Source organism: Phocoena phocoena, chromosome 1, assembly GCF_963924675.1.
Source record: "Phocoena phocoena chromosome 1, mPhoPho1.1, whole genome shotgun sequence".
NCBI classification, from domain to species: domain Eukaryota; kingdom Metazoa; phylum Chordata; class Mammalia; order Artiodactyla; family Phocoenidae; genus Phocoena; species Phocoena phocoena.
In genome coordinates this window covers 101,320,044-101,345,021 of record NC_089219.1, presented here as the reverse complement: position 1 = coordinate 101,345,021, position 24,978 = coordinate 101,320,044, and the positions used below count along the sequence as shown (strand labels likewise).

The window sequence follows — 24,978 nt, the reverse complement described above, 5'->3', positions numbered from 1 at the left end:
TAGTAACTGGGAATTGAGTGTTTATAAAACGGGGGTATAAGGTGTTACTGTGGTGGATCCCAGACATCCCTCTGTGAGGAGACCTTTTCTTCAGGGATGGGAGTCTTATCCCTGCGATCTGAAGCTGCTTCCTTTTCTTCAGTCTGTTTTATTTTTTGTTTGTAAAGTAATACAAATTCTGGATACACTTGTAAAATAATCGCTGAAAATTTGTATAAAATGTTTACAGATCTTTTAATGAATAAACAAACACAAAAAATTCCATGGATCTTCTGGAGAATTTGAAATAAAATTGTTTAAGCTGTAAAGATATTTTACTTCACTTAAATCTATAGCTAACACATTTATCTAATGGTAGGTAAAAGGTAATCGATCCAAGACTAACCAAGCTTAATTACAGTGGCCAACATTTCCAGGCTCTTGGCAAAGTCGGGGTCTAGATTTGCACACTGGGCACGGTATATAGAGTCCGACTACCTTATTTGGTCTTTCCCTGCTTAGTTAAAAGGAACTGGAAGCCAGGGACCAGAGACTGGGCACCAGCAGTAGCAGGAGTGGTCGGAGGCAATGAGAAACTATTCTATTACCAGCAGTTCTAAAGGCAAAATGATTGGATTTTACACACGCCCTGAATGCGAAATCACAGTCTTTTTAAAAGATGGGATTAGCGGGTAGTTATCTCGCGCTGGGGGCGAGATCAGGTTCGTTTTGTTACGCAGAGTCTAAAGCTTCGCAATTTTAATTGGAGACTAGCGCCCACTTCCAGAATCTGTGAAAGAACTGCACTTAGTGCAAAGACCCTCGGGGCGCCGAGAACGAAGAATGATGGGGATACAGCAAGGAAGTGCAAAAAGAGAGAAGTTTAACGGAAGAAGGTGGAAGGTTAGGAGAGTAAAGCCGAGGTGGGAAACCAGTATCTTGCTCCCCGCCAAATCCTGCAGCCAGTTCCCTCCAAAAGTTTTAAAGGATTCCCCAACCAAATATCAGCGTCCTGGAGGAACCCAAAAGTCCCAACTCCTCTCCACTTTGCTGCCAGTCGGAGGCAAAACGGTAGAGCACGTGGGGACAGGAAGTTGAGATGTACCGCTGACTAGGGGAAACCACGACGTGACGTCAATTCCGACCAGAACAAAATGGCCGGGCAATTTCTAGCGAGCGCGCCATCAGAATTAACTTAGCAGGCGCCAAAGCTGATGCGCAGGCGACGTCATTACGTTAGCGTAGGCCGCAGGAGTATTTAAGTGAACCTGAGCCAGCGCAGAGTCGGAAAACATCGGCGAACCTAAGAATGGCGGGTACGGGTTTGGTGGCCGGAGAGGTTGTGGTGGATGCGCTGCCGTATTTTGACCAAGGTTATGAAGCGCCTGGTGTGCGGGAAGCGGTAAGTTCGTGGTGTCTGTGTAACTGACTCAGCGCTCGCTGGCCCTTAGTGCTGGAAGAATCGCTTAACAATTTGCTGCCTCTACCCTGGCCTCTGTTCTCGTTCTTAGGCTGCGGCATTGGTGGAGGAGGAAACACGCAGATACCGACCTACCAAGAACTACCTGAGCTACCTGACAGCCCCGGATTATTCCGCTTTTGAAGTAAGATGTGATGTTTTGAGCCTAGCGTATGAACCAGGATCCTGTGAATCCTTATTTTGGATTGAGAGGCTTCGCCACGTAGAAGTGAATTTTAAATTCCAGCTTTAACTGTTACTTGCTTAGCTACTATTTACCCTGTTGTATAGGTATTGTCAGTCAGTTGAAAATAGCTACACAGATAAGCCTTCCCCGGGGTTCTTATTCTGAGAACCACGGAAGGACTTTGTGGGGCTCCGCGAACTGACCTAACAATGCAAAATTTAGTGTTACGTTTTTCCGAGATAGGTTTATTGCGTAAATTCTCAAAGGGATCCTCTTCTCTCTAATTAAGGACTACTGTAAAACAAGTGATCTAGGGTTTTAAAAATATATTTACAAAAGCCTAATTACCTAAGCCTCTGAGAACAACTGGAGGGCGGCCTTTGTATCAAAAGTCTTAAAATATTTACTGGGTGGACGTGAATGACTGTAGAGATAAATCATATCTAAGTGAACCATATCAAACCATTTAGCTATTTAGCCCTGAAGTGCACCCAAAATACTATTTAGGGTCTAATTAGCTGAATGAAATGTAAAATATCATTTCTAAGTTAATGGATTCTGTTAGGTGTTTTTTTCCCCCATTACAGTTAACCACTTATTTATGAAAGAATTCTGTTATTAAAACGCAGGATTTCCTATTGAAGTAACATGAAAAAAAATATTGGTTAAGTTTTAAGTAGGAGAGAGATGCTCCTATGGCATGCTGTTTTCCCATGCTTTTTGTAAATGATGTTGCCCAAATATAGATGTTATCACATTAAGAACTAAGGACAGTAATGGGTACTTATTAGCTTGATTTCTGAAAGTTTTAGATAACTGCATTCAGTCACAAACTTTTAAATACTTGAGCTAGTTTTCTTTTTACCTCTTTTAGATACAACCTGTTTCCTGTCTTTATAATTAGTATACTGATTAGTTAACACTTTCTAATAGTGGAAGCTAATAGTGTACTGGGTTCACTGTCTCAGTCCTAAAAACAGCTCTGTGAACTATATAACTGTATGTTTATTATCCCAATTTTTTAGATGGGAAAACTGCAGGTTAGGCTAACTAATTGGCCCAAGACCTTAAGCACTCCTCAAACTGCCTTTGAACTGCTCTTTCATTAATTCATTTAACAACTATTTCTGAAAATCGATTCTATTCGAGTTATTGGGGAACAGGAGTTTAAATTCTAGAGTGTGGAGACAGATAAATCAGAAAATATCAGATTATTGATAAAGCTATACAGAGAATTAAAGTAAGGATGTGATATAGAGTGACTGGGTTACTGCTTTAGATAGGATGGCTGAGGAAGGCCTGTCTAAGCTGAGAATGAGAATGCTCTATGAGCAGGGATCTCTTTTGTCTTCTTCAGCACTGTATTTTCATCACCTAAAACAGTGTTTGGCACACGGAACCCAGATATTTATCACTGAATGTATGAAGAGTGCCTGAGGCAGTTTAATGAATGCTTAATGTGTACAGCTCATGCCTGGAGTTCTTCTTATGACTTAGCCCTGTGAGAATTGGCTCATTCTTTGAAGAGAGTTGAGTTAAAATTCCAGATCTGTCACTTACTAGCCATGTGGTGTTACGTGGCTGAAGATTGGCTTGTACTATATTTTTGTAGTTTCTGTCTTACCTAATTGTTAGTTTTTACTCTGTCACTGTGCATAGCCTTCTAGCTAGAATGCCTTAGTTTCTGCAGGAAACTAAGTAACCACATTTTCTTAGAGTTGTGTGAAACTCAGTAATAGTCCAAAAAAAAGTCTTTCTCCAATGAAGACATGCTTAATGCACAATTTTTAAGCAAGGAATGTGACCTCTGGTAGGTCTTTTTTGCCTGCTCTTTAGTCTAAGTGGAATAGGATGTTGACCAAAACACTGGACTTAAAGAGGTAGAGCTATACCACATTTTTTTAAAAATAGTAAAATTGTTAGAGCAAACAGCAGAACCAGGTCCTTTTGTCCCTTCCCCTGTTACTCCTTTGCAAAGAGTAAAGTGAAAAGAGCAGCCAGGATCAAAAAGAAGGTATAGGTTTAGGCTCATAGCGCTAAAGCAAATTATTTTATGTCCCACGTCCTCTTCTCTCTTCCCATGCCCCCAGTGAATACTTAGATCCATAGTTCTCAACAGTGGCTTGACTTTACAATCAACTGGTGAGTTGAAAGCAAAAGTTATAATCGCGTCCTGTAGTGGGGGAGAGGAGTGATAATGTGAATTGTATTGGAATTGTTTTCGAAACTCCCATTTGATTCTAAATGTGTGCTGGACTGAGAACCTCTGATTTAGGATTAATCCTTTTCTCTGAGGGCCCCTTTACATATGAAGTGTGTGTGTGCCTGTGCACTTCTCCAGATTGTAGAGAGCACTGACTGCAGAGAAGACCTGGGGGGAAGGGAAATGATCCGTTAATAATGGATAGTAATACAGTTTGTTGATATGATTTTGGAAATAATTCTTTCTTCAATTTACACATCAGACCGACATAATGAGAAATGAATTTGAAAGATTGGCTGCTCGACAACCAATTGAATTGCTCAGTATGAAACGGTAAGTCCTATTTCTGGGTTCAGCTGACCTCAAATCATTGTTTAATTTTAATTTATTAGTAAAACTGCTGTAGCCATGTTAAAATAAATGTGGAAGAGAAAAAATTCTTGTCTGTTTTTATGCATTTATGTTTTTTCATGTAATAGTTATAATAGTGGTTCATATAATCTTGTGTTAATGTTCAAAAATATTCTTTGCACCATTATTTAAAAATGCAAACTATTTTAAAATCCAATAACAGGGGAATGGTAAATTGTAACTAAGTTCATGTTTAAGAATTCCCGAGGAAAGGTTCCTGATTAGACATGTAGTGCTTCGCTCTTACACAGGCAACGTTAGTAAACTCAGAGTACCTGCATAGTTTGACTTTGGTTCTACTGTCTCCCTTCCCATACCACTTTACTACAAAACTGTTTCAGGAAAAAAACCAAAACACCCTTTTGTTACTTTCACTAAATTGGAGAATTGGGTTGCTTAACATCTGAGGTCCCCTTCAGCTCTAAGGAAACTATGAAATTATGAGAACCAGTAACTAATCTGGCAGAGCAGAGAGGGCCACATGAACAATAGGGTTATCCTGTCGGCATATGTACAGATTTAAAGAGGGATTTTAGTCTATAGAACCGAAGGACCAGATTTTTTTCTTTTCTTGTGCTCCATTTCCTATCTGGCTTGAATGATAAAGGCAGGAAAACTCCTAGGACTCCTCAGTTCTGTTTCCAGGTGCTTCTGCTCTAAAGATTTTCATGATAGTAACTCCTTCATAACAGTATATTTTGAACCCATAAGTAGGTCATGATCCTTTAAGCAGTAGATTGTGAAGTAAGTTTAGTAAGACACCACAGCACTTTTTTAAGGAAGTAGGATAGAAAATATCAGAATGCATTGCATGTAAAAGTAAGTTTTGTTTTGTGAAACTTGTGTTCAGCTGTGTGTATTTGTGTACTGGATCACAGTGTAAAATATTTCTTACTGTGGGTTATGATTAGAAGTTCCCAAAATGCTGCATTCATGATGCATGTGTAAAGCTTGTTTTTTTTTTTTTTTTTTAAAACAAAATGGTTTATCACTTCTTAATCCCAGTTGCATATCCCTCAATTTTTCATAGGAATGATTTGGAGTTTTTACAATACCTAGTAAAAATAACAAAATGGAAATTAGAAGTTAGTTTGTAGTAACTCAGTAATGAGCTGAGATTTATGAAGAGTGTATGTTGCTGGCTATGTTGGCAGTGTTGAAGGACTGGGTACTATGAAGACAGAGAAAAGGCTGAATTCAAAATGTAAAAATTATTATACCCCTTGGCCATTTTTTCTCTAGAGGGGTGTAGGTACATGGGTGGAATGGTGGATGGATGTAGGTGCATATTTTTTTCTATCCTTTTTTCCCTTAATGTATTACAAACATCTTAATGTTTTAACTATTCTTTAATAACATTTAATAGCTAATATAACAGTACGTTATATGAATGCACAGTGTAGCTTATTGAATTGTTCATTAAAGTGAACAATTTTTTGTTACTGTGTATAATGATGCTAAATCTTATTGGTAAATTGATTGTTACTTAGGATAAATAGATTTCTTATTATTGCAAGGTCGGCATCTTATCTTCAGTCTTCTGTAGTTTTTACAGTGTGTGTAGACCCATGAGGCATTCTGTTGGGAGGAGAAAGAAAGGTTTGGAGGAATATGTGGTTTTATTTCATTGTTGTTTAATTTCAGATATGAACTTCCAGCCCCTTCCTCGGGTCAGAAAAATGACATTACTGCGTGGCAAGAATGCGTAAACAATTCTATGGCCCAGTTAGAGCATCAAGCGGTTCGAATTGAGAATCTGGAACTAATGTCACAGCATGGATGCAATGCCTGGAAAGTGTATAATGAGTAAGAAGCCTTTTTCGTTTCTTTTAAACCCATGCCACCTTTAGTCTTTTTTTTTTTTTTAACATCTTTATTGGAGTATAATTGCTTTACAATGGTGTGTTAGTTTCTGCTTTATAAAATCAGTTATACATATACATTTGTTCCCATATCTCTTCCCTCTTGCGTCTCCCACCCACCCGCCCTATCCCACCCCTCTAGGTGGTCACAAAGCACCGAGCTGATCTCGCTGTGCTATGCAGCTGCTTCCCACTAGCTATCTATTTTACGTTTGGTAGTGTATATATGTCCATGCCTCTCTCTCACTTCGTCCCAGCTTACCCTTCCCCCTCCCCGTGTCCTCAAGTCCATTCTCTAGTAGGTCTGTGTCTTTATTCCTGTCTTACCCCTAGGTCCTTCATGACCTTTTTTTTTTTTTCTTAGATTCCATATATATGTGTTAGCATACGGTATTTGTTTTTCTCTTTCTGACTTACTTCACTCTGTATGACAGACTCTGCGTCCATCCACCTCACTACAAATAACTCAATTTCGTTTCTTTTTATGGCTGAGTAATATTCCATTGTATATATGTGCCACATCTTCTTTATCCATTCATCTGATGATGGACACTTAGGTTGCTTCCATGTCCTGGCTATTGTAAATAGAGCTGCAGTGAGCATTGTGGTACATGACTCTTTTTGAATTATGGTTTTCTCAGGGTATATGCCCAGTAGTGGGTCACATGTGCTGCTTAAAATTCAGGGCAAAGCATCTTGGGTGTTTTTAAACTAGGTTGATCCTCGGGACCCACAGTCTCATCATGTTTCGCACAGAGGACAGCAGAGGGTACAGGCGGTGGCTCGGCCGGTTGGCGATCTCCCAAGAGCTGGGTCTCCAGCAATGTGAAGCTTTTGTTTGGGTTTTCCCCCTCCTTTTAGTGTTGCTTAATTTTTTAATTTCTTGTCTTCCTTTCCCCCCCTTTTTTTTTAAAATTTAAACAATTAAGACTTCAGAAGAACAGGAAGCTATGCTGTGGACAGGCACCAGTTTCTTTAAAGAAACTCAATATGGACAAAGCATATGTATAAATTTCATTTTTATAAGGGGTTAGGGAGCTATTTTGTTTTTGTCCTTTATTTTTCCTGTCTTCTTTCTTTTACCCATCTCTTAGTTCTGCTTATAACACCTCACTTCCCCAGAAAAGGCCTGCCCCTCCATGGAGAATTTGGGGATTTCTTCTGGAATGGGGGGCATGAAGCCAGAAGGAGGCCTCTGTGCTGCCTCCCCACCAGGTGCAGGAACTGCTGGACTCCCTGGTGGCCTGCTCCTGGCTGGCCCTTGGGCCTTGGAGATGATAGAGGCCAAGAACCACCTGAAAGGGGAGGACCAGGGCTTGGCCAGGAGAACTCGAGAAAGAAGATCTGTATTTTGGGTTTGTCCTCTTTAAGCAGTTGGAAGCCCAGGGCCACACCAGGACTTAAGAGGGAATCCATTCCTTCTACTGCCCTTTAAAACCAGGAGTTCTGAGGTGAGGAGGGACAGAGGGTGATCATCTCATACTGCCTGGCGTTTGAACGGCCAGCCCACCCCAGCTCTACAAGCCTACCTTTCTGTTAGTGATCTTCCTCCCAGAGGATGATTCCCAGAAAAAAGTGTGTGCCAAACCTCTGCCTGGGACACAGCTGGGTCTTCGGCGGGCATCTGTCACTCCTGTGAGCTCAGCACCCATCACCTCCTGCCTCCTGCATCATCGTCTTCCCAGATGTACCTGCCAGATGTCCAGGTCGTCAGACACTGCCTGAGTCACCAAGACCCAGTTGTGACCATTGCCATAAGAACAGGGTGTCCTGAACCGGCTGCCACTGTCATCTCCTCACAGTGAGGGGTGTGCCCTATGTGCCGGCCCCATGGTGTCACATATGGTGACAGTGTCGACCATCATCTCCCTCACTGCAGGGGCTTGCTGTTAGGGGCTACCCTCAGTGTAAATGTGTCTGATGGGAAAGGATGGACCTGGCTGACGGGGTGGACCATGGCCATTAGGTGCCTGTGGGCTTGTTGGCTGTGACCCTGTGATCCTACCTCCATTGTCTGTCTGTAGCCTTTCTTCCGCTCTCCAACGACTCTTGGCAGCCTCCCTACTCCTGGGCTTCTGAAGTGGGGTGTCCTCTCCCCTTGCCAGGAGAAGGAGAGCTGTCCCTGTTGCCCCTCACCTGGCTTCTAACCCCATTACAGCAAAGCAAGGAAGGGAAAAGGAATTCTTCTTTTGTGTTTAGTTGTTTTTGTTTGTTTTCTCTAAACCAGCATAGGATGGATAGGGGAGATGTTGGAGGGCATTTAAGTTGGTATGTGACCAAGGAGGGCTTCCCCCCCAGAGCTGCAGCCCTTCAGCCCTGGGAGTTTAGGAGAGACCAGCACAGCATCAGCCCAGACTTGCAAACTCAGCAATATGTTTGCTCACATTCTTTCCACCTTTTCTCAAGTCTTCTTCCTCCTCCTGGGCAGATGGCTAGCTGTGCTTAGCAGGGCAGCAGGAGGTGACCAGTCCCCTCCCTCCCCTCCCTCAGCTGAAATTCTTTGTCATCATCTGTCTCTTGTCTCTTCGCTCTGACTTCTCAGACAACCTAGAGTCTACTCTAAGGTGCAGCTGGGAGAGCACATCCCCTAACTGCAGTGCGCACCCCTTCTCTGCCCCACCTCCCCGCCTTCCCTCAGGGCAGCTGTCTGTCTGCCCATGAGCACGTGGGAAAAACAGTCCCCGGACTTGGCACCCTCACATTTCCCTGGCCACAGCCCACACTCTGAAGTCCTAGTGAGGGTTCAAGCCTAACAGTTTATTTACCTTTTGCTTATCCTTCCCTTCCGCCCTCCCCAGGTCTCTTAGCTCTGACTAAGGTCTTGGAACTGTAGGTCACAGGTGGCTATACCTTTCAGGTGAGGTGGGCAGCCTCCACGTACCCTTGTCTTGCAGGACTCCTAGCCCGTCCTTGCTCGGTGGCAGGACCTCCTTCCCTAGCTCCTGAGGCCCCGCTTGTTAGCCCCAAGTGCCTGTCTCTCTTCTCCCTTCCCTGTTCTCCACTTCATCCACCTCGGACACCCAGCAGCCGGGTGGAAGTCAGCCCGAAGTCAAGGCTGGCTCTGCCCAGTCGGCAGACTAGCCTCAGTTAGGCCCAGGTAGCTGTCCTCTCCCTTAGCCACTCTTCACCTCTTCCCACTGGAGTCAGCCTTGTCGTCTCTTCCTGCCTTTTACCTGCGTCTCGGGCCTGGCAGCCACCCTGGGGAGCATCATCTCAGCGCCACCAATTTGTTAGTCCTGTCCAAGTTCTAGGAGTTTCCAACCCTTAAAATAGCAGTCAGTTATTCTTGTCTCCTGGGATCTGTGAAAAGGATAGCCTTTGGAGGGAGGATCTGGGCCTCAGCCCTACAGATCTGAGCTCCGTTCCCCCTCAGTGAGAGGAATCAGCAAGACAGATCATAGTGCCTTATTCTATTGCCCTCCCCGCCCGACTGCCTGGCTCAGTTGGCAGTACAAGGCTTCTTTCTCCCTCTTGGTGTTCATCTGCCACTTAAACTCTCACCCCCCGCCCACAGATAGCCTCGTGGGAGGATGAATGCCCCAGTCTTTGCCCCATCCTTTCCTAAGAGCTGCAGCCAGGTACGTGACCCCCAGCCACCACAGGGCGCTCACTAGCAGCTTCTGCTGAGGACAGGGCTGTGCTGCAGACAGGTGCACTCTCGGCTACCTCCTCCCCAGCAGGTCCCGCCTCTTACCTCCAGCCGGGAGGATGCAGTCTTTTCCTTGGAGACCAGCTCCATCTGACCCCGTCCTGGGCACCGGGACTAAGGTTGCAGGCCTTAGCACCCTCTCATCCCAGAGGCAGGGACAAGAGAATGGAATTCTCTCCTCTCACCCACGTGTGGTTCGTGCCCCCATGGCTGCCTTTCTGAGGGAGTGTATTAAATGTTTACTTAAGAAATACCATGTTTACAGCTGGAGGAGAAACGTGCCCAATGCTGGGTGGAGATTTGACTCTCTGGATGGCGCCTGGCTCCTTTATGGCACTGCTAGTGGTGACCCCGGAGCAAATGAAGGCAGGGGACCGGGGCACAGGCCCTGCACCCCCTCTGCCCCCGACCCTGCAGTGCTAAGACCACTCACCAGTCTTGTTTTTTTAATGTGGGAAGTAGAGTAGGAGAAGTGGGATAAAAATAGTATAGCTGGACTTTCACTTGGGGTCATGTCCTAGAACTACAACCCATATGAAAGGCTTTGAGACCCATCTCAAAGTTTAAGGGGATGTAAACCTAACACATTTGTTGTGTAATATTGCAATAATGAGTTCTGAGGTCTGATTTACAAATCACAGCTTGGTAGAATGTAATCCTTAATGTGGGGGGTTGCTTATACAGTTAGCTCTCATTATTGCATGTTGTGCTTTATAAAGTGGCCTTGGATACTGAATTAACAAATACTGAACCATTTCTCCTAGGAGAAATATGTACATATGTATATATACACATCTCAGATAGATTATAATCTTAAATTCTTTAAAACAGCTCATCCTGGCAGATTCTATATTTCTTTATTTTATAAAAGAAAAGATAAAGTTCAGAAGTGTTAAGTAACTTGCCAGAGTTGGAAATCAAACTCTATCCTTTGGTCATCCCTGCATGAGACCTGAAACAAGAAGGTGGAGTATCTCCTTGTTCCAATGCAGCTGGAAATGTGCGTGCCCAGCAACTAAAATTTTTTGCTGCTCTGTGCATGTCCATGAATGATCACAAAACACTGCAGGTATTGATTTTGGGGTTACACATAAATTTGAGTGAGTAGGCAAATTCACATATACAGAATCTGCAAATGATGAGAATTGACTGTAAGTAGAGAATTAACACCAGAAATAAAAGTGCCACGAGCTCCTGTTTCTGTTCCATATAACTAGCTTTAGCTTTAGGTTTTGTTATCTATTTAGGGTTCAGTTTCCAACTTGTAAAACTCAGTAGTTAGATGATCTCCATGGCTCCTTTGAGCCCTAAAATCCCGAGTCTCTTTTAAGGTGAAAAGGCCATTGAACTACACAACTGTGCATAAAACTATTTGTTAGAGTATGATTCCTGAAACAGTAAAGCAAAAATCACAGAATAATAAGTACCTTTTCTCAAGTTTTCAGAATCATGTTTAAATGTCTATTGGCCACATAAGGATCTTTGGGCAAAATCCAGAATTTAAGAAACTGCAGAACAAACAATTCAGTTTCTGTTGTGAATATGTTGCAAGGAGAATAAAGGGAAAATGGGGTTGGGATGATTAAGAAATTTGAGAACAAATCAATCCCCAAAATGTGTATTTCACAAAGTGGAAAAATGTGATCTTTGTCCTCGGGAAGCTTTATCTAGTTGAGGAGGCAAGATATTCTAGGCCAGATAACTAGTAGTTCATTTTTGGCAGTATGGGGGCAAGTGCTGCATTGTGTGTTGTGGTCCATAAACTACAGAGATCCAGAGAAAGGGACATTAAGGATTAGGACCATTATAAAAGAGTGAGATTAGGGAATGGGGGTGGGGGTTATTAAAGTATAGTTGATTTTTGTGTTAGTTTGAGGTATACAGCATAGTGATTTAGTATTTTTGCAGATTATACTGTAGGTTATTACAAGATAACGGGTATAATTCCCTGTGCTATACAGTATATCCTTGTTGCTTATCTATTTTATATATAGTAGTTTGTATCTGTTAATCCCATACCCGTAATTTGTCCCTACTCCCCTTCTCTCTCACCTTCGCTAACCACAAGTTTGTTTTATATCTGTGAGTCTGTTTCTGTTTTGCATGAATTTTCATTTGTATTATTTTTTAGATTCCGCATATAAGTGACATCCTACAGTATTTGTCTCTGTCCAGTTTATTTATGTCACTAAGCACAATGTTCTCTAGGGCCATCCACATTGCTGCATATGGCAGTATTTCTTTTTTATGACTAATATTCCATTGTATATGTGTATATATGCACCATATCTTAATACAGTCATCTGTTGATGGACATTTGGGTTGCTTCCATGTCTTGGCTATTGTAAATAGTGCTGCTGTGAACATTGGGGTGCGTGTATCTTTTCAAATTAGAGTTTTCATTTTTTCCGGATATATACCCGGGAGTGGAATTGCTGTATCATGTGGTAGTTCTATTTTTAGTGGTTTTTTTTTAGGACCCTCCATATTATTTTCCACAGTAGCTGCACCAATTTACATTCCCACCAACAGTGTACAGGGGTTCCAGAAAAGGGTGAGATTTGGATGTTTAAAGGAGAGCGAGAACATTCCAGGAATGGAGGAGAACATAGGTGAGGGGATGGGGGGTGGGGAGGAGGCATTAAATTGAAGAGAGCATTGCTTTCATCTTGCCTAGAAACCTTTAATACTTTTCCCTTACCTACAAGGTAAGGTCCAGGCTATTTAACATGATATTCAAAGCAAAAGGCTATACCTCAGCTGTAGACTTTCACTCCAGCCAAACTAGTCCTCTCCTTGGTGATTATCATAAACTCTGCCTCCGAACCTTTACTCAGGCCTTATCTCCACCTGGAATACCTTTAACTATTCTACCCAAATTCAACTTATTGAAGGCCCAACTTTAATCTGTTTCCTTTTCTTCCCTGATTAAAATTCTGCCTCTGGTACTCTCTCTCTCTTCTGAGTAACTATACAAATTATTATGCACATCACTTGTTGTACACTTAATTACATAACACTTTATAGTGTTGGTCATTCTCTTGCACATATTTCGTCTCCTCCAAACCCAATGGATGCTTCTCCAGAGGAGCTATACTATATTTTCTTTCTCCGTGATAGGATTTGAGGGTGTCAAACATGCTAGGCAGAAAGCTTTTAGCTCTAAGGTCTTGGTGCCGAACTTCTTTAAATAAAATAGTATTTCATTAATAAGGAGAGAATTCTGTACTTGAAACTGAAGGGAAACCTTCAAGGTCAGCCCCTAATTTTACAAATAAACAGACTTAGCCCAAGTGATGTCAGGTGACTCGTCAAAGGAAACATAGCTATTTAGGGCAGAGCTGGGACTAGAAGCCAAGTCTTCTGACTCCCATGATGCAGTGTGATCAGTTTCAGCATTCAGAGTACTTGAGGAGAGACCTGTGTACTTAAGAGGGAGGCTGGAAGAAGGGAGAAGACCACAAACTGGGCTTTCAGGAAGAGGTGGTTCAAAAGAAAGCTCCCTATTAATGGTTGGAGGTCAGGAATAGAGTACTAAGCTTTATTGTCCTCAGCATGGAATGAGTGTCAAAGTCAGGGAAATTGGGATGAGCTAAAGGAAAGCTGGAGAGGCACCACTTTTTGAAGACCAAATCTCTAGAGAATTGGAGTTAGTTATAGGAAATCAGTCAGTGGAGATAGGAGAATAACTCAGAAGGGCAGCAGGAAATTTGAGTCACAAAAGCCGGGAAACAATACTGGATCTAGAGCAAGAGCATAGTAGGGCCAATGTGGTTGAAATGGACTCTACTGCCTTAAGAGGAAATTGATATGGTATGTAATTATATCTCAGTAAAGCTGTTATTTAGGAAAAGATAGATTTTGAACTTTACCCTTGAATCACTTCTCTAATGATAATAATCACATGGAACTCTGTATGGCTCAGCTTCTCCCCTCTGCTCATTAGAGCTGACTTGGACTGGAATCTGAATCTATAGCCTTCCACAACAGTTTTTTTCTTCTCTAGCTAGCAGTAGACGGGAGAGTGACAAGATAAATGTAGGTAAAGAAATAAAGAGATAAAAGGGAGTGTAAATGAGTGCACTCATCAGATACTTCCCATCTTGTCTATGAAAAGACAATAACAGTTTAAGAAGTGATATAAGTACACAAAATCAGAATATCAGTAAATGGTTTGGGCTCAAGAGTTTAAAAGACCTGAAGTAGAATTCACCTCTGACACTTAACCATGTTACCTTGACCAACTTACTTTATCTTTCTTAGTGTCCTAACATGTGAAATAGAGATAATCATACCTACCTCAAAGAATTCTTATGAGAATTAAATTAGTTTTATAGAGTGTCTGACATGGTGTTTGGCACAGAGAGCTAAATTAATATTAACTATTTTTAGCAGAAAAACTTGACCTTGTATCAACTAGATAGTACACTTTTAGTTGGTACTATGTGATTTTAATGTACATTAATCTGATTTTCTTTTTCTTTTTTAGAAATCTAGTTCATATGATTGAACATGCACAGAAAGAGCTCCAGAAGTTAAGGTAAATTGTTTTTCTTCTTATTTTATAATAAAGTTGAGGTGAATCTTAATAAATAGAATGAGAAGAAAAAGGAACCATTGGACTATAGTCATATGAGAGTAAATAATTGATGATCCACTGTGTCCAGTGTCTAGTGTTGGGTTTGCCCTACCTGAGGGGAGGAGAAATAGACCTGAGGTCTGAAAACATCTCTACCAGGTCATTTGCAGTTTGCAAGTCTGCAGACATTGAAAAGGTACTTTTAGAAGGGGAAGAGTTGTAGAATAACATGTATAATCTGATTTATGTTAAAAACACAAGCAAACAAAACACCCTAATCTATACATGCACATACATATACAGGAAAGAATCTGGAAAGACACTCATCAAAACCTGAACAGAAGTTATCAGGGAGAAGGAGAAGCACATGGGAGGAGGGACTTTGGATTTTTAATCTGTTTGTGTGCATGCTTGTGTGTGTGTATTTAATTCTTCACCATGAGCATGTTTTATGAAATTTGTAATTGAAAAATAATGAGAAGAAAGTTAAAAAAAAAAAAAGTAAGTTATTTCCTGGAATTAGTCTATGACTATATATGTGTATATATATACACATACATATATCTGTTCTTCTCAAAGGATTAAAAATGTATTAGTTACAGATTTTTCTGCTGATTTTAGCCTTATTTTAGAATGTAGGTGGGTTGTATAAATAATTTTTTTTACAGGAAACATATTCAAGACTTAAACTGGCAGCGAAAGAACATGCAGCTCACAGCTGGATCTAAATTAAGAGAAATGGAGTCAACGTGAGTATCTACAGTCCCATCGCCTTTTAAATTGCTTAGCACATTTTAAGATCAAGATTCAACAACATAATTCAAACAGTATTCAAATGGGGTGCCACAGGTGTCACAGAAATGCTGTTTTCTGAATCCCACTCTTCACCGCCTCTTCCTCTTTCTGAAGGATGGGCTCGGAAGGAAATGAGAGTTATAAACAAAAACTGGACCACTGCTAATTTATTCTGATCTTAGAGCACCCTGTTTTCTGCCCAGTACTTCTGCTCTGAATAGGATTTTACCTATATTCTCCTTTTAAAAGGAAAAACGTCTATTTTTTAACTCTTGCAGGAGGGAGATTCCATACTTTCTTGATAATTTTATGTGTCTCAGGGGTTTTTTCCCTTTGTTTTTATATATATATATATATATATATTTTTTTTTTTTTTTGTACGCTGGCTTCTCACTGTTGTGGCCTCTCCCGTTGTGGAGCACAGACTCCAGATGCGCAGGCTCACCGGCCATGGCTCACAGGCCCAGCCGCTCCGCGGCATGTGGGATCTTCCCGGACCGGGGCACGAACCCGTGTCCCCTGCATTGGCAGGCGGACTCTCAACCACTGCACCACCAGGGAAGCCCCATATATATTTTTTTTAATGTTGTTCTTCATGTATTCAAATAAGTTTGTACAAATCTCTGAATATAGTCATGATTTTTTTTATCATTTCTTTTCATTTTTGATTTGTCCTTTCCCTAACCTCCCTGCCTCCATCACCCACATCATTGTCCTTGTTCCACCTTCCCCTCATCCTCTAAGTACCCCATGTTATCAGTCTATTATGCATCTTTCCACACTGTTCTTCAAACTAATATAAATCTTCTACATGTACATGTGTGTTTCTTTTCATTTGTCCTAGAGATTTTTTTCTGGGGGAAGGGGAAGATTCCTTGAATCTATGGAATTTTATCTTAGCAGTTGTAGGAATTTCTTCATCATTTTTCTTTATTGCCTCTGCCCTATTTTCTCTCCTTTTTTTGTTAATCCAATTAACTACCAACTTCAATCACTCTTTCATATCTCTTCAACTCTTTCTAATTTGTTCTTTTCTAAATTAAACTTTTTATTTTGAGGTAACTGTAGATTCACATGCAATTTTAAGAAGTAATACAGAGGTCCTATACACCCTTTACTCACTTTCCCGCCTAATTACACCTCAGTTTTTGAAAATGTAAAGCTAATAGTGAAGGTTAGTGTTATGACCCTGGCTGAAAATATATATACTATAAAAATCTTATAAGGGAAAGTTCACATTAAGTAATTTTCCCCCCTTTTTTCTTTTCTAGTTGGGTATCCCTGGTCAGTAAGAATTATGAGATTGAAAGAACTATTGTACAATTAGAAAATGAACTCTTTCAAATGAAGCAGCAACATGGAGAGGCAAACAAAGAAAACATACGGCAAGATTTCTGAAAAAGACTAATCTGGTGGGTAGAAAGGAAGGCATGTTGGGCTTTCACAGAAGATCAGACATCTGAACTGTGAAAAACAACAGCATCTTACGGTAATCATCAGTGGTTAAATGTTTAGAAAGCATAGAATGTGGACTGTTATATTCTGTTTGTACATTTCAGCAAAATAAAAAATTTCAACATGGTGACTTGTTTTGTCTTGTGTTTTTGCCATTTAAAAAAAGAACTTTAGACTTTCAAAATAAGTATGACTTTATAATAATGTTCGTAGAATTAATTTTGAGTCACCAGGACCATATTTTGTACCCAAGAGATCTTTATTGAAAGTTTTCAACATGTACAAGAAGTTGGAAACTTTTGATTTATAAGTATTTCAAATAAAGAGGTAGTTGGACTTACTTGCTGGTCCAGTAGTTAAGACTCCATGCTTCCGATGCAGGGAACACGGGTTCGATCACTGGTCGGGGAAGTTTGCATGCTGCTCAGTACGGCCAAAATAAAATGAAAGAGGTAGTTCTAAACGACTTCTTAATTACCAAACAAGACTAAAGAAATACAATGGCTCCATATATGTCATCTATGATGATGATCGTTGTCATAAGTAATACATAAAGCTTAGTATGTGCTGAGCACTGTTCCAAGCACTTTAGGTAGATGAACTAAACTTACATGAATAGAAAAATAATTGGATCCTCACAAAAACCTATGGAATTACATACTGTTGTTCCCATACACAAACTGTAACAGGTGCTGATTAATTTGCCGAAGTTTTATTAGCTAGAAAGCATCATCCAAATTTTGAACCCAGTAGTCTAGCATCATGGTTGTGCTCTTACCCTTCTACTTGTAAAGAATGAAAAAGTAAAAAGATTCCTGCCCAATTCAGAAAAAAATATTTGCAATATATCAAATAAGTCATAGTCTTACTGTACAGAGAGACCTTTTACAAGTCACTGAGAGGTGAACTCTCACCAGAAAAAAATTAAAAGATGTTTAACATTAAGAATACAAATTAAACCTAGAACTTTTTAAACCTATTATGTTGGTAATGGTCAGTGCCTTTTTTTTTTTGAGGTATAATTGACAATATTATGGGTTAGTGGTTTTGAAGGTACATGTATAGGAAAAACAGGTTACAGAATAATTTGTATAATGTAACCTCATTTACGGTTTTTTAAAAAATCATCTTAAAATTTCTGTGTATTGCACTCATACCTTCTCTATACAGTAAGTATGGAGTTTCATATGTGAGCTATCAAATATTTCATATTATTATAAGCTCATACCATCTATCAGTTCAGTTTTACTCATCTTTTGAATAGCAGTATTTATATAATTTATTGAATATTTTCATATGTTGCTCCTTTTAAAATAAAAATGACTGGGAAATGGATGTATGAGATATGCTGGAACTGGCAAATCTTTAGCCTCAGTCGGAAGCTCATTGGTCTTGAGCTGTTGACTGCTTAATTACGGAGGACAATAAATTAGAGAAACGTATGAAGTACTTATGAAACGTCAAAAAAGGTATAGTGATGAAGTTTAAAAATCTTTAAAGATTTAGAATCGGTATCCAAAACACATGACAGCGAGGGGCTCCACACTTCCACTGCAGGGGGCCCAGGTTCGACCCCTGGTCGGGCAACTAAGATCCCCGTAAGTTGTACAGCGCGGCCAAACAAAGTGCATCACAATGGTCTAAACCGAAACCCTGGGGAAAGTAGCGTGTTAAAACTGTTGAGGATAATGCTTGCTACATATTTCTTTATGACGCGTTGGGGGGAAAAGGAATTACATTTTAATTTCCTCTTAACAGATTTTTTTGAATTTTAAGATGAGGTGATAACACTTTGCAAAGTTAGCCACACTCAAGGGGAAAAACACTAGTGTGATTCAGGATTTTTCTATGTTCTAGCTTTCTGTAAACAACATCCTTCTCCTACCCTCCCCATTTTTCTAACTTTTCTAAATTTATTTAGGAATTTATATACAAAAGTGACTTTCTCTCATATGGGCAAATACCTGAAAGGTTATATACTAAGTATTTTTAAGTAGCTAAAGATCTATGAATGGCTTCAAGGGTTCTGTGAACTGCTTCACATCCTGTGTAACGCTTTATATGTGTGTATGCAATTTTAATAGAGTGTAATTTACATCAGGTTGAACTTGATGTATGCAAGAAAGATCCCTCCCCGGGTAGACATGACTGTTCTGTCAAATCAAGTTCCAATCCTCCTCTGTTCCTTCTCTCCCTCCTCCCCAGATTCAACCTCAGCTGAACTGCATCCTTTTTGAATAAGAAGCCCATCGTTTCCAGTTTTCAGCTGAACTGCATCCTTTTTGAATAAGAAGCCCATCGTTTCCAGTTTTCATCTGCACTGCCAAGACTGAATGGTTGGATGGAAAACATGTGGTCTTTGGCGAGGTGAAAAGAGGATATGAATGTTGTGGAAGCCATGGAGTGTTTTGGGTCCATGAATAATAGCAATACCGGCAGGAAGATCACTGTTGCTGCCTGTGGACAACTAAAAAGTTTGAGGGAATTCCTGGTAGTCCAATGGTTAGGACTCCATGCTTTCACTACAAGGGCACAGGTTCAGTCCCTGGTCGGGGAACTAAGATCCTGCAAAATTTTTGACTCGTGTTTGATCTTAACTACCAGCCGATTTCTTCGTAGCTCAGGAGAGCATCCTTCCAACCCCTGTCTACTCACAACCTCCTATAACCTTTGTGCTCTTAGTGCAATTCTTTGGGTTCCATGTTTTCCTTATCACAAGTCTAGCTGGATTGCGGAGTTAAGTTTATGATTAATGATATAACAACAAAGCCCATTCTGCAAGATCTGGGGAAAGGGAGACCTGCTACATAGAAAAAACCAATCAAAATATCTTCAGGCTTCTCAACATCAACTCTGGAAGCTAGAAATAAGACAATGGAGGGACTTCCTGGTGGCGCAGTGGTTAAGAATCAGCCTGTCAATGCAGGGGACACAGGTTCGAGCCCTGGTCTGAGAAGATCCCACATGCCGCGGAGCAACTAAGCCCGTGCACCACAACTACTGAGCCTGCGCTCTGGAGCCCACAAGCCACAACTACTGAGCCCACACACCCTAGAGCCCATGCTCCACAACAAGAGAAGCCACCGCAATGAGAAGCCCGTGCACAGCAACAAAGAGTAGCCCCTGCTCACTGCAACTAGAGAAAGCCCGCATGCAGCAATGAAGACCCAACACAGCCCAAAATAAATTAAAAAAAAAAAAAAGCCGATGGAGCAGTGCCTTCAGAATTACGAAAAATTTCCAACCTCGGACACTGTGTATAGTCAAGTTAACAGCTAAGTGTGGGGATACAATAAAGACATTTTTAGTCAAGTGAGATCTTGAAAACATTTACTTCCTGAGCATCTTAAGGAGCTACTGGAGGATGTGCTCTTCTGACCCAATACAGGGAAAAGGTAAAGGGACTCTTCCAAAGAGGTTGGTGAAAGAGGATCCCAGGATTATATCTGTACACTCAATAGAGGGCAGCCATTTCAGGTTGGAATAGTATGACTCAGGAGACTAACATTTTGAGAGCTCTCATCAGAAGGGTGCCCACTACAATGGCGCCATCCTTATACCCTGAGGAGCAGGATGCCCAGGTGAGCTGGCCCACATTTCTGACCTACACTTGGCTTGCTCTCTGTCCTGTTGAAGTTCCTGTTCTCCCCTCCTTGACCTACTGGAAGTGTTCTGCTATATCCTACTTCTGGAGAGCTTAGAAGTAGAAAATTCATAGGAGTTCATCTCCTGAACATATTCCTGCCAAAGGTGCAGCCCCTAGCCTGTATTCCAGCTTTGCCAGAAAGCCCAACAATGCTGATGAGTCTTTCGTCTCCCAGAATTCACTTATAGCCTTGTTGCCTAACTTCCCCAGAAGAGGCTCTTGTAGCTGTTAGGGAAGCTAAAGCCAGGCCATGACCCAGAGATTGTTCAGCTTATTTTCTCCCAGGGGTCTTCATCCAACCCACTGAAATATTGCCTTCTGCTCTAGACCGAATATTTGTGCCTTCTGCCAAATTCATATGTTGAAACCTAATCTCCAGTGTGGTGGTATTTGAGGATGGGGCCTTTGAGGTGTGATTAGGTCATGAGGATGGAGCCCTCAGGAATGATATTAGTAACCTTATAAAAGTGACCCCAAAGAGCTCCCTCCCTCCTTCTGCAATATGAGAACACATTGAGAAGATTGCTGTCTATGAACCGGGAAGTAGGCTGTCACAAGACACCAAATCTGCTAATACCTTAATCTTGGCTTTCCTGCCTTCAGAACTGTGAGAAATCAATGTTTGTTGTTTAATCCACACAGTCTATGGTATTTCTGTTATAGCAGCCCAAATGGACTAAGATACCTTCTCTTTACATAGCTAGGTTATGCTTCTCAGTTTTTATGTTAATTACCTTTCACGTTTATTTACATGTAGCTAACTGTGGTAGGCTGAATAATGGCCCCCAAAGATGTCCTAATCCCTGGCACCTATAAGTGTGTTACTTTCCTTGGCAAAAGGAATTTTGCAAATGGATTAAGTTAAGGTTCTTGAAATGGGGAGATTATCCTGGATTATCTGGGTGGCCCAGTATAATCACAAGCGTCCTTATAGTAGGGAAGTAGGAGATCAGACAGGAGAAAGGATGCTAAACTGCTGGACTTGAAGATGAAGGAAAGGGACTATGAGCTAAGGAATGTACGTAGCTTCTTGAAACTGGAAAAGAAAAGGAAACAAACTGCCCCTAGAATGTTCTCCCAGAGAAACACAGCCTTATAGATCAGTTTTAGACTTCTAACCTCCAGAATGATAAAATAATAAATTTGTTTTGCTTTAAGCTACTGTTGGCAGTAATTTGCTACAGCAGCAATAGGAAATTAATACAGTAATAAATAATAAAAATAACTGTTTGATTAAAATGGTTATCATAGGCAATTCAGAAAGTGCAGGCAAAAAAGAAGAAAATGAAAATTATTCATAAGCCCACTACTCAAAGATAGCCACTCTATGTATTAGAAGGTGCTATTTTAATTTAATGCCAGAAGAGCACATGGTCCCAGATAGAAACCCCAAATTTCATTTAATTTCAATACATAGAATCAAAAGTGAATAAGATAAACTAATGGGATACCTTGTAAACATTTATGAATGGATGTATATATTTTACCCTATTTTCCACCCTAAGGACTAACATTTATTACATTATATCCTCTTTGTTTCCTCCATCCTTAGAATGTATTTCTGTATATTGGAACTCTATTTGCAAGTGACAGAAAGCTAACTAAAACTATCTTAAGCAGTAAAAGGGTCTTTATTGGCTCATTTAACTGGTGAGGACAGAGGTGGAGCTGACTTCAGGGTCAGCTAAGTGCAGGGATTCTATGTCATCCTAATTGTTTTTCATCTTTTTCCTCTCTCCTTTTCTGGCCTTATTCTCTCCTCCTACAGATAGGCTTCCTCTGTACAAGGCAGCTACAGACTTACACCATCCCACTTCAGCAATCTCAGAGGAAAGCAAGTGTATCAGTGTATTTAATTCTAGAGAAGAGTTCCAATTGACCACGTTTGGATTCCATGTTCAATCCTTGGACTCAGAGGTATGGCCAGGGATTTGGGGTAGTACAATTGGCCAGGCTGTGGTCATATACGTGTGGTCTTGTGGTAGGGTGCTATAGTTGGCAGTTGATTGGATTGGAGTGATAATTCCTCAAAGTAAGATGGGGATGGTGCTTCCGCCGTCAGGAGAGAAAGAAGTTGAGTAAACAAAAATAATCTGTTACACTTTGAATCTTCCCTAGGTTAAAAGATAACCCCTTTGGGCTTCCCTGGTGGCACAGTGGTTGAGAATCTGCCTGCTAATGCAGGGGACACGGGTTCCAGCCCTGGTCTGGGAGGATCCCACATGCCGCGGAGCAACTAGGCCCGTGAGCCACAACTACGGAGCCTGCGCATCTGGAGCCTGTGCTCCGCAACAAGAGAGGCCGCGATAGTGAGAGGCCTGTGCACCGCGATGAAGAGTGGCCCCTGCTTGCCACAACTAGAGAAAGCCCTGGCACAGAAACGAAGACCCAACACAGCAAAAATAAATTAATTAATTAATAAACTCCTACCCCCAACATCTTCTTTAAAAAAAAAAAAGATAACCCCTTTAACTTAGCTGCCCACTATGATAAAGTTTTCACCCACCTACTCCCCATGATGTTTTTCTTTTCCTTTTTCATTTTTTTCTTTTCTTTTCTTTTTTTTTTTTGGCTGTGTTGGATCTTAGTTGCGGCACGCGGGATCTTCACTGAGGCATGCAGGATCTTTTGTTGTGGTGCGCGGGCTTCTCTCTGGTTGTGGTGTATGGCTTTTCTCTCGTTGTGGTACGCGGGTTCCAGAGCACGTGGTCTCCAGAGCCCGTGGGCTCTGTAGTTTGTGGGCTCTCTTGCTGAGGTGCGCGAGCTCAGTAGTTGTGGTGCAGGGGCTTAGTTGACCCACCAGCTTAGTTGACCCACCGCATGTGGGATCTTATTTCCCCAATCAGGGATCGAACCTGCGTCCCCTGCATTGGAAGGTGGAGTCTTTACTACTGGACCACTAGGGAAGTACTGATGTTTTTCTTCATCAAGAAAAATGTAATAGACGTATTTATTATATAATTTTAGTAGTGGAGAAATTTTTTTTTTTTTTTTTGGCTGTACCAAGCCGCCTGCTGGATGTTTCCCCCACCAGGGATTGAACCTGGGCCTCTGCAGTGAAAGTGCTGAGTCCTAACCACTAGGCTACCAGGGAACTCCCAGCAGTGGAAAATTTGAGATGTTTTTACTGGTCTATTATATACTTTGGGCTGGGAAATAGCCATAAAAGTCAACAGCTCGTAACCTTGCTGTAGTGATTTGTTGAGAGATGACAGATAAGAAATTTGTTATTAACAGTAGGTCAGTATCTGAAGTTTTAAATAACTGTCTTTTAAATATATTATACAAATTCAAGATTCCCCTATAATATCTATCTGACTTGATTGGATTCGTATGTTTTTTGAGAGGGAAGGGGGTAAACTCAGCTTACTCTCTCAGTGACTTACTGTAGCTGAGACTACAACTTGTCCTTCTGGTATATGTTATCCGCTCCTATAATAGAAGTTTTAGCTGGTCACATGGCTGCTCAACTAAAAACTAATTTCCCAATTTCCCATCCAATCATGTGCATATGCCACGTGACTAGGTTGTGTTCAATGAGATAGGAACTGAAGTGATGTCTGCAACTTGCAAGTCATGCCCTTTTTTTTTTTAAAGTATAGTTGACTTGCAATCTCGTGTTAGTTTTAGGTGTACAGCACAGTGATATATATATATGTATATTCTTTTTCAGATTCTTTTCCCATATAAGTTATTACAAAATGTTGAATATAGTTCCCTGTGTTATACAATAGGTCCTTGTTGGTGCAAGTCATGCTCTTAATTTCCACATTTTACCAACCAAGAATCTTACACCTGGACAGTGATGACTTATCTAACTTCATAGCATAAATTACTGTTAAGCTACATTAGAAGAAAGGGTGGTATACAAATGAGGAAAAAGGAGAATTCTGTGCTGATATGATGTGAACAATATGCTTAGTACTTATTTTACTTAAATGGTTAAATAGTCTGTGCACAGTAGCAGGAAATTTCCATTTTAATGAGATTTGGATACAACATGGCAATACATATTCATTAAAATGGGATTTTACTGTACAGTAAAAACCACTATTATCAACTGCAATGTTTTGAGTTACCTTCAGTTATACTTTGGTTTTCCCAAAGCTGATTTTGCACCATCATTTAAAAAATTAATTTCAAGAGAATGTCAAACCAATTGAAGAGAAAAGAAAGAAGTATGCTAGTAATATTAATTTATATACAGTTTGCTACAGATAAAAGTGCCATTAAAATCGGCATCAGCATTTTGTTACAACCAAATTTTGTTCATGTGAATATATAATCTCACTCTGCAGAACCTAGAAATAAAATGGATGGTACTCCAAATGTCCCATTATATCTCAGTAAGTGAAAAGAAATACAGTAAGAGAAGGAGGGGTGTTAATACCCTCATATAAAATTTTTTCTCTCTAGATCTTAAAAATTTTTGGTCAAGTAATTTGGGTATGGAGTTTAAGGTTACATAATTCAGCACAGTAAAAAGCTCAGCTTCACAGAGTTAATGTGATCCCTGTCAAACTACCCATGACATTTTTCACAGAACTAGAACAAATAATCCAAAAATTTACATGGAACCATAAAAGACCCAGAATTGCCAGAGCAATCCTGAGGGGGGGTGGAAAGGAGGCATAACTCTCCCAGACTTCAGACAAGACTACAAAGCTACAGTAATCAAAACAGTGTGGTATTGGTACAAAACCAGGCATATGAATCAATGGAACAGAATGGAGAGCCCAGAAATAAACCCACA

The 24,978-nt window shown here is 40.8% G+C and overlaps 1 protein-coding gene across 1 annotated transcript; it reads left to right on the top strand.

Annotated features, from left to right (window-relative positions):
- Positions 1 to 1,200: 1,200 nt before the first annotated feature.
- BCAS2 (BCAS2 pre-mRNA processing factor) lies at positions 1,201 to 16,708 on the top strand. The gene is made up of 7 exons (XM_065879152.1): positions 1,201 to 1,381; positions 1,491 to 1,583; positions 4,091 to 4,161; positions 5,884 to 6,045; positions 14,240 to 14,290; positions 14,998 to 15,078; positions 16,396 to 16,708. The coding sequence occupies exons 1-7, from the start codon at positions 1,289 to 1,291 to the stop codon at positions 16,520 to 16,522; spliced, it is 678 nt and encodes a 225-aa protein (XP_065735224.1). The 5' UTR covers positions 1,201 to 1,288; the 3' UTR covers positions 16,523 to 16,708.
- The last annotated feature ends 8,270 nt before the right edge of the window (positions 16,709 to 24,978 follow it).

Excerpts from the sequence above, each read along its gene's own strand:
- BCAS2 (XM_065879152.1), top strand. The coding sequence starts at position 1,289 with ATGGCGGGTACGGGTTTGGTGGCCGGAGAGGTTGTGGTGGATGCGCTG. Across the intron at positions 1,382-1,490 it reads CGCCTGGTGTGCGGGAAGCG|GCTGCGGCATTGGTGGAGGA; the intron begins GTAAGTTCGTGG and ends TCTCGTTCTTAG. Across the intron at positions 14,291-14,997 it reads AAAGAGCTCCAGAAGTTAAG|GAAACATATTCAAGACTTAA; the intron begins GTAAATTGTTTT and ends TTTTTTTTACAG.